General features: G+C 53.9%; 1 protein-coding gene across 4 annotated transcripts in view; it reads left to right on the top strand.

The window, feature by feature from the left end:
• The first annotated feature begins 950 nt into the window (after positions 1-950).
• The window catches only part of SAMD4A (sterile alpha motif domain containing 4A), a 62,206-nt gene continuing 54,032 nt past the window's right edge, over positions 951-9,124 (top strand). For all 4 annotated transcript variants that reach the window (XM_015865820.3, XM_015865818.2, XM_015865819.2 and 1 more), the window contains exons 1-2: positions 951-1,113; positions 1,453-2,061. In XM_015865820.3, the coding sequence (XP_015721306.2) occupies positions 1,866-2,061 (196 nt within the window). In that variant the 5' untranslated portion in view covers positions 951-1,113; positions 1,453-1,865. The remainder of the gene's footprint in view (positions 1,114-1,452; positions 2,062-9,124) is intronic.

The following is a 9,124-nucleotide window of genomic DNA, read 5'->3' as shown; positions in this document are numbered from 1 at the left end:
AGGCACAGAACCACCTGGAATGACCTTTTCCTTTTGTGATGGGAAGGTTCACAGCATGGCCTGGGTTGCAAAGGCCCACAGTGCTCATCCCAACCCCCTGCTGTGTGCAGGGTCACCAACCAGCAGCCCAGGCTGCCCAGAGCCACATCCAGCCTGGCCTTGAATGCCTGCAGGGATGGGGCATCCACAGCCTCCTTGGGCAGCCTGTTCCAGTGCGTCACCACCCTCTGGGGGAAAAACTTCCTCCTAAGACCCAACCTAAACCTCTCCTGTCTCAGTTTCAAACCATTCCCCCTCGTCCTATCACTGCCCACCCTCACACACAGCCATTCCCCTCCTGTTCATACACTCCCTTCAAATATTGGTAGCTCACACTGAGGTCTCCCCGCAGCCTTCTCTATAAGCTAAACAAGCCCAGTTCCCCCAACCTTTCTTCATAGGAGGAAGGTTTTCCCTGCAGCCCCACTCTCTGAGGACCACCCCATCCCACACAGCAGTAACCTCACCACCGGGTGGGTGGGTGGCCCTAATATATATATATATATATATATATATATATATATATGTGTGTGTGTGTGTGTGTGTATATGTAACAAATACCAGACTCAACTCCCCGCTGCCATCCCCGCTCTCCCCACTAGATGGTGGCTTCCCACAGCGGGAAGCCCGCAGCCTTTAGGGGGGTTATGGGGAGAGTCGCTTTGCGGCTGGTGCTGGGGTGGAGGTGTGACTGCGGCGCTTTATTTGCCATCAGGGGAGCGCAGAGCTAAATTAGCACCGGGATGTGTCGGATCTGCCACGCGTGGTTGGGGACACGCGTGGATCCAGAGAAGCGCGCGCCCGCGCTTCCCCCCCTCTCTTTCCCGCGCGCGCGCCCCGCCCCCTATGACGTCACCGCTATGCAAATGAGCGCAATGTTGGGAGCGGGGGCTCGGCGCGCCGCCGGGCTCAGTCTCGCGCCGCGGAGCCGCCGCCGCCGCTCGCGCCCCGCGCCCCCCCCTTCTCTCCCCCTTATTCCCCCCCCTCCCCATTCCCCGCCATGGCACGGCCCCCCCCACGCCTCTCTCCCCCCCCTCCCTCCTCTTCCAGCACCCCGAGGCCGGTGTGAATGAGGTGAGTGCCGGGCAGCGGGGTGGGGGGGGGGAACTTTTATATTGGGGGGGTTGGTGCAGTGCCCCCCTCCCCGAAGGTGCTGGGGGGGATCCCTCCCTTCTTCCTTTCCCCCCATATGTGTTTCCTTAGGGGTGTCTGCCCGCCGGGAGGGGGCTGCGGTGGGTTGGGGAGGGGGGGGTCCCACATCCCACCCCCTCCTAAAAAGGGGGGGTGAGCCCAGATCTGGAGGAGGAGGAGAAAGGCAGCGCTGTGCGGTGCCCGGGTGCTGCGTGCCTTCCTCCTCTCCTCCTCCTCTTCCCCCTCTGCCCCCCCGGCTCTCACCCCATTTCTCTCTTCCAGGTGTGACCCCCCCGGCCCGATCCCGCCCGTTCCGTGCCTTGCCCGCACTCTCAGCTCGGGGCCGGCTCGGTGCACGCAGACTGCTGGGCTTCTCCTCGTTATTCCGCCTTTTTCCTCCCCCCCTTCCATCTTTTTAAATATTTCTTAATTTTTTAACCTCCCCCACCCCACCCCACCTCCCCCAACTCCCATTTACTCCGCATCGCCATCACCAGCCCCGAAGAGAAACCGAGCAAACCCGAAGCTGCACCCTACACCAACCAGCCCACCCACCCACCCTCGCATCGCAGAGGAAATCCTCACCGTCACCCGTCTGTATCACCCGGAGAGGGGGGAAGGGGGGAGGTGGGAGATCAGCCCACCTCTGTGCTGGGGGGCAGAGCCCTCCCCCTCGCCCCCCGGCCCTCAGCACCATGATGTTTCGCGACCAGGTCGGCGTGTTGGCCGGCTGGTTCAAGGGCTGGAACGAATGCGAGCAGACTGTTGCGCTGCTTTCGCTGCTCAAACGTGTGAGCCGGACCCAGGCTCGTTTCCTGCAGCTCTGCCTGGAGCACTCGCTGGCGGACTGCACCGAGCTGCACGTCCTCGAAGGGGAGGCCAACAACCCCGGTGAGTTTGTTTGCTGCAGCCCTTTCCTCGTTCCCCTTTTCTATTCCCTTTTTTCCTTCTCATCCTTTTATTTTTGCCCTATTTCCTTTTCCCTTTCCTTCCCCCCCTCCCCCCCTTTTTATTTATTTCCCCTTCTCGCTGCCCTAATGCATCCAAAGCCGTATACCCGTCCCTAACCACCCCCCAGCCCCGCCATCTCTCTCATTTTCAAACTGCTGATGGCTCATTCCACTTGGCTTCCAGCACAGCCAACTATTGCGCCGTGTAACTACGGGAGCATGAACGATTGGTGGCTTTTTTCCCCTTTATTCCTCCCCCCTCCCTCCCTCCCTCCCCCCCCCCCATATCCACCCCCTTCCTCCTTCCATGCAGTTTCCTGTGCAATAAGTAAGTCAGGTCACGTAGAGTCTGGATTTTCCAGGCTTCTTTTGGACAACGTGGCTCGCTTTGCTCTCTGCAACAAGGAGAACTACCTTAAGAGAACTGTTATTTTCTCAAGGTTTGCCCAGTTGGTTTATCCGAATTTCTTTGCAAAAAAAAAATGCCACTTTCTGGCCCCATCGTTCAGATCCTGTTTGGACGCTTTGTGTTGTTTCTCTTTTTATTCCCCCCCCCCCCTTCTTTTCCTGCTGCTCTCAATACCCCCCTTGTGTTCTTTCTGCCTCTGCATTCACGGGATGCACTGCAGGGAGCGTGCAGGGCTGGCACAGCGCATTGGGGCTTTATGCCATCGCCAGCCCCGCTTCCTTAACTCACTATAAGTCAGTGGAGTTGGAGCGAAGAGTCAGTGTGATGATGGGGTTGTTATATGCACATATGGCCCTACGTGTCCCTGTGTGTGTGTGTGTTTGCAGTGATGGAAGTTGCCGTAGAGTTGCTGCAGTGTGGGCTGAGAGTTGGACACTTTGTTTCTCCCCAGTCTGGACACTGTTTCTCCCCAATCTGCACCTCCCCATTAAAAAAAGAGGAAAATGGAGCAATAAGGCAAATTGGCCATAAAAGGGCCAAAAATTGACCATAAAAGGGCCAAAAATTGGCCCAAAAGGGAGAGGAAGGGGGGAAAAACCACCCCTAAGCCCTGTTGCAAAGCATCCTTTTTGCTTCAGACCCGGTCGGGATGCATCGAGCGGATCCCAATGGCGAAACGTTGCAGTCGGTTCCCAAACAGAGCCCCAGTGTCTGCGGGGCGGGAGGAGCGCAGTCCCGCTCCAGCTGTTCCCCATTAGGGCCGCTTGGCAGCCGGCCCCGCTGCCATTTGGTGACGAGGGCCAGCGCCTCTGGGCTGAGCCGCAGGAAACCACCCCGAGATCAGCGATGGTCCGAGGGAGAAAGGGCTGGAATTGGCCATTTCCTTTTATAGCTGCAGGAATGAGAGGCAGGAATGCTGCGGAGTGCGCCTCGGAGATGTGATGCTGCTTTTAGAAACAGCTGAAGGGCCCAAGAGTGGCCGCCCACATCGGCACAGCCCAGCCCTGCATCCCCTGCAGCTGATGGAGCCGGGCTTTGATTCTTACCTGCACTGCTGGTTTCATTCGGGTTGTGTTTTGGACATCCCACCATGGGTGCCCATGGGTTCCAGGTGTGTTTTGGACATCCCACCATGGGTGCCCATGGGTTCCAGGTGCGGTTTTGGGTGTCTTGCTATGGGTATCCCCAGGTTCTGGTTGTCTTTTGGGTGTCCTGTTGTGGGTTCCAGTTGTGCTTTGGGGTGTTGAGTGTCCCCGTTGTCTTTTGGGTATTCCATTATGGGTGTCTTTGGGTTCTGGTTGTGCTTTAGGTTGGCCCATTGTGGGTACCCTCGAGTTCCAGTTGTGTTTTGGGATGCCCCATTCTGGGTACCCTTGGGATCCAGTTGTGTTTTGGGATATCCCATTCTGGGTGCCCTTGGGTTCTAGTTGCCTTTTGGGATGTCTCCCTGTGGGTCTAACTTGGTTCTGGTTGTCTTTTTGGCATCCCATTGCGATTGCCTTTGAGTTCTGGTTGTCTTTTGGGTATCCCTGGTTGTGATTTGGGAGGGTGGCACTCCAACCCTGGAGGATGGAGGGCCGTGTCCGTGTTTACCTCTCAGCCACGGGGTTGTGATGAAGGCAGCATGGTGAAGTGAGGCTGAGCCATGGGGCCAATTGCTCTGACAGTGGGAAATGTCATCTCCTGGCTGGTACAGATGGCTGTACCCTATGGTCTTCACATAGTGGCTGTGCCCTATGGTCTTTACTGTGAGGGTTTCCCCATGGCCAGGGCTGGTGCTCAGCAATGGGGCTGTGAACACATCCACTGACATCCCTACCTCAAACCAGCAACAGCAACCCCAGGTTGTGCCATCAGTCCCCTTCTCTCCCGGGGGGTTTCCCTTGGCAAGGAGCTGGGTACCAACAAGCATCGCAAGGCATGTAATGACCCCATAATGGAGAGGGCAATTGGAGATCTACCCTGCAGCTATTGACTGTAGGAAGCAGCTTTTGGTCTCCACTATCAACGCTGCCCCTGTCCATTAAACCACCTGTGCCTTTTAAATAGCATTTGTCACTTGACTGGCAATGGAATCACACCAAGTTCTGAAAGCAGCATCGTCACTGAGCCCTGCGCTGCTCTGCGCTTTGAATCCCGCTGCTTGTTCCATGTGAGCAGAGCTGCCTTCAAGGTGCTCTGTTATAAAGGACAAGGAAGAGGCAAATTCTGTTCTCCTTGCTCTGGTGAAGCATTTGGCTCATGGTTGTCCTGCACAGTGGCTGTGGTAGATATGCAGACACAGCCCACCCTCCCCTTGGCTCACTGTGGGGTTTTGAGCCTGGATTGCATCCCTCAGTGCTGGGCAAGGTTACCCCCAGCACCTCCCTGTCCTGCACCACAATGAGAGCATCCACACCACATAGATTTGGTGTCCCCACATTGAACAGCTGGAGGAAGAGCCAGGGAGAGGCAGTGCCTTTAATTAGACCAAGTGATGCAGCTGGAAAAAATGGCCAAGCGCAAAGGTGCACCGGCTCAAAGGAGGGCTTGTGCTCGTATGTTTTTTTCCAGCAGTCTAATAAAAGCCACAGCTTGTGCCTGCACAGCTCGCCTGGGCTGCCCTGGGGTGGCTGCAGCTCCATTTTGTTGGGAAGTAAAACACCGTTCCCCTCCAGCCACCCATAGCAAACCACCCCATACCCGGCTCAAGGGCCGTGCCCTGCTTTCTGTTTTGCTTGGCTTTGCTGTAATGATGAGTTCTGGTTTAAGTGCCTGTGAGATGGGAGCACTGGGAAGCGCTGGAGATGGCTCTGGGCAGCCTGGTCTGGTGGTTGGGGACCCTGCACACAGCAGGGGGTTGGAGCTGGATGAGCACTGTGGTCCTTTTCAACCCAGGCCATTCTATGATTCTGGGTTCTTCTACTCCCCATCAAACCATTATCATTAGTTAACTTAGAATCACACACTCATTAAGGTTGGAAAAGACCTCCAAGATCCCCAAGTCCAACCCCAACCCATCCCTTCCATACCCACTCACCATGTCCCTAACTTGTAGCCCACAAACACCATCTTTTTCCAGGCTGGGAGCAATGTTTGCAATCAGTGTGTGACTAACTGAAATAGTAATTAGTGTGAACGCTGCCTTTATTTTAAGCCACATTCGTCAGTGCTGCAGCCCTTCGGCTCCGTGCTGCTGGCTAATGTTACTGCAGATAACCTGCAGGGAAAGGGCAGGTCAACTCGTGCTGCAGAGCTGCAGGGTCAGAGCTGAGAGCACTGATTTGGATCCGTTTTGGGGTGCAGGTGTGTTTGGGGTTCCCCCTACCTGCTCTATGCAGCAGCCCTCAGTCAAGCACTGGTGTTTGTTGAAGGCTTCCTGCTGCAGGAGCAGCCCAGGAGTGGGACTTGGCACCGAGGGGACCAATCCCTGCATGAATCATGCGTGGATGCCTGTGTGCCTCTGAGTGTGCATCGCCCCCTGTATTTTCTCCTTCTATATTCAGCACATAAACAAGAGCGGTGCTCTCTGTTAACTCTTGATTTCCCAAGTGAGATGCTGCAGGAGGATGAGGTTTGGGCTGGAGCAGGGCTGGCTTCCCCTTCCCTGCCAGGAGCTTTTCTCAGCTTTAATACCTCCGGGTCTGTGCTGATAGCCAAGCGTGGATCCTCAGCTTGCAGCTCCATTTGTTGGCGTGTGCCATGGGATGGGTGGCAATGCTGGCAGAGGTGTCCACATCGCTGCTGGTGGCTCCTCTCTGCCCTCCTAATCTCTATACAAAGACCTGGGTGACGGCTGTGGGGTTTGCTGGTATTGATTCTGTTGCCCTTTGCAGCCTTGAGGTACAATGCAAAATCTTCTCTCTGTTACATTTAAGGTAATAATTCTAGTTCCACTGCCTCAGGGCAGCAGTTCCATCATGCTCAGACCCCAAGGTATTTTACACCATAGGGCTTCCCATTGTGGCACCAATGGAAGCTACTGCTGCTGTCCCCACAAGCCTCACCTGGCATCTGCAGGAGCTGGATGTGGCCTAAAGATGCTCTTTCCCTAAAGCAACGTTAAAATTGTAAGAGCCATGAGCAGTGTTTGGCAGCTCTGCTCCTCCTTTGCTCTCAAGCAGCCTTGGAGGGGCCACATGGGGCTTTGGGAAGCTCATCTGTTACTGATCCTTGTGAGTAATTCCTTCCAGATTGCTTTTTTTCTTATTATTTTATCTTATTATTTGGGGGGTAAGACCTATTTCGGATAAGCCACGAACCTATTGTACTTCTAACCTGGCACAACTTGAGGCCATCACCTCTCATCCTGCCGTATTACCTGTGTGCAGAGGCCTAACCTGTAAAAGATGGTGATCCCCGTTGTGATCGCCCATAGGGTCAGCTCAAACCTCACCATTCCAAAGAGCTGCATTACGTTTAAAAGGAAAAACCAATGAAGTCCCCGGGGCTGTTTCCCTACTGATAACGTTGAGTGTAGATGCAGTGCTGAGCTGTAGCCACCTGAGTGACCTTTGGAGATAAGAATTGTTATTGACTGGCAGAATTATGCTAAACTGATAAGAATCCTTTTAAAAAGAAGGGAAAAACCAACGCTCTGTAACCATAACAACAGGATGGAGCTGCTCGTGATGCTGGTGTCTCAAGAGTGTCCCCAAAGGATCCCTAGAGCTGGGGACCTCCTTACACCAATGCTGGGCCCCTAATTTGCAGTGAATTGAGGGTGAGTGCAGAGGGAATGGGTTTTGGACTGGATGCTGCTGGTGGCTGCAAGCAACAGGGCAAGGAGGGCTCTTGTTTGCTGTTTATAGCACAGTCTACTGCTATAACTGGGCTACTTGCTGGACTGGGTGATCCCCAGAGGTCCCTTCCAGCCCTTATGGGTCTGTGTTGGGGAAATGAATGGCATAGAGCTGCTGTTACGATGCATGTAGCGCCCATTGCAGTGCAGAGCTGTGTGCTCAGGCTGTGCTCATGGCGTTATTCCGCAGCAGTCGGTTGGATGCTGAACGCTTTTTGTAGTCTCTGTCAACCCTGGGTCAGAGCCCTTATAAATAACACTGGGTGGATGGGGATCATAGCTGCTGCAGCCCAGCTGTCTGCATCACCGCCCAGCCTTTGGAAAAGGCTGATCTGAGATTCCACAGGGAGTGGGTATGGAGGTATTTAAAGCAGGGGAGCAGCTAAAAGCAGGCTGTGCACTAAGAAGGGAGTGAAGCTCCATCCCGAGGACAGGTGGCCAGCGCTGGTGGCTGGGCCTTGCATTTCACCCAAGCAATTGTTGCATTGCTCCAACGTTGCATTGCCATTGATGTGCAACATTGCACTTAGGTGCATTTGAATCTTTCAGCTTGTCATCTTTTGTATGGGAGCGGGTGAGCCCCAGGGGGATCCTGCGTTTCTTCTCTATGGAGTGGAGGAATTCCATCAGAGGAGCTATTGTTTGGCCCCGGTCTCAGCATTTTGGCAACTGCTCTTTATTTTAACCCTACTGAAAGGGGAGGGTGATCTTTGCTGGCTTCGAAATAATGGCAAAAATGTGGGCAGATGCTTTTGCATTGTTAGAAGTCGATAGTGGCGGGTAGCGGGGAAGCATCGTGTGGGATTAGGGAATGAAGGAGCCAAGTTCTTCAAATCCCTCATAAAGCCACGCTGCCACTGATGCTCAGTTGCTTTCTGGGTTTAAAATAGAAGCAGCTCGTTTTTGCCTCTATACCACGAGTGGTTGCTGGTCACTGGTGCAAATGGTTGGGGTGCAGAGTCTGATGAGCTCCAGCATGACCCGCAAGGTCCACCAAGGACCTTGAGTTGGGCACTGAGTCCCGACTCCTGGCTCTATATGAGATCATCCAAAACCCAAACCCAGTGTCTGAGAGTGGTGTCCCAGTGCTCCCTGAGCTCCAGTACTCGGGGCTGTGCCCACCACCCCCTGGGGCACAGCCTTGCCCTAACATCCCACATGACTCAATCCATAACCCTCAGAGCCCACAGCCATGGGCTGCTTGGGATCAGTGCAGATGTTGGGTTCCAGATGTGATCCGGGAGTAGCACAGTGGCCCAGATGTGTTTTAATCCGACACACTCTTTAGTTCAGTTCACACATCCAATTACCCTGACTTCTTTATCATGAGCAAAGAGGTGAATCCTCTCTGCCAGATGCATTTATAAGAACAGATCATCGGGCTGTTGCGACAGAGGCAGTGATTTAGGATTTCCATCCCGGGTGTGCAGAGCCCTGTAACGCAAGCAGCTCTGATCCTTTGTTATTGCAGTGTTGGTAGGGAGAGCTCGTTAAAGCTGGCATGATCACTCAAGTCAATGAGAAATGAATGAACTTAAAATAAAAGGCTGAATCCCGCCGCATTAAAGCAGTAGTTGTGTTTTGTTAAAGGCCTGATTTTTTTTTGCATGCGAACCCGGAGTAATCGGGTTGCTTTACCTTTTAAAGGATTTAACAAGTCGCTCTCGTTTGCTTTTAATGTTGCAGTGCTTCGAAATAATGCAAGGTCAGACCGAGCGTAACTAATTCCAGTCTGAAAGCAGAGGGTGCCTGTTTCTCAATAGACTTACAATTAGTGAAACAATGCGCGTGTCCTGGAGAAGGTTTGAGCAGGAA

The sequence above is a fragment of the Coturnix japonica genome, chromosome 5 (genome assembly GCF_054131305.1).
Source record: "Coturnix japonica strain WE chromosome 5, WE-NBRP24, whole genome shotgun sequence".
NCBI classification, from domain to species: domain Eukaryota; kingdom Metazoa; phylum Chordata; class Aves; order Galliformes; family Phasianidae; genus Coturnix; species Coturnix japonica.
Note: the sequence above shows the minus strand (reverse complement) of the source record. Positions and strands in the feature narration are given on the sequence as shown.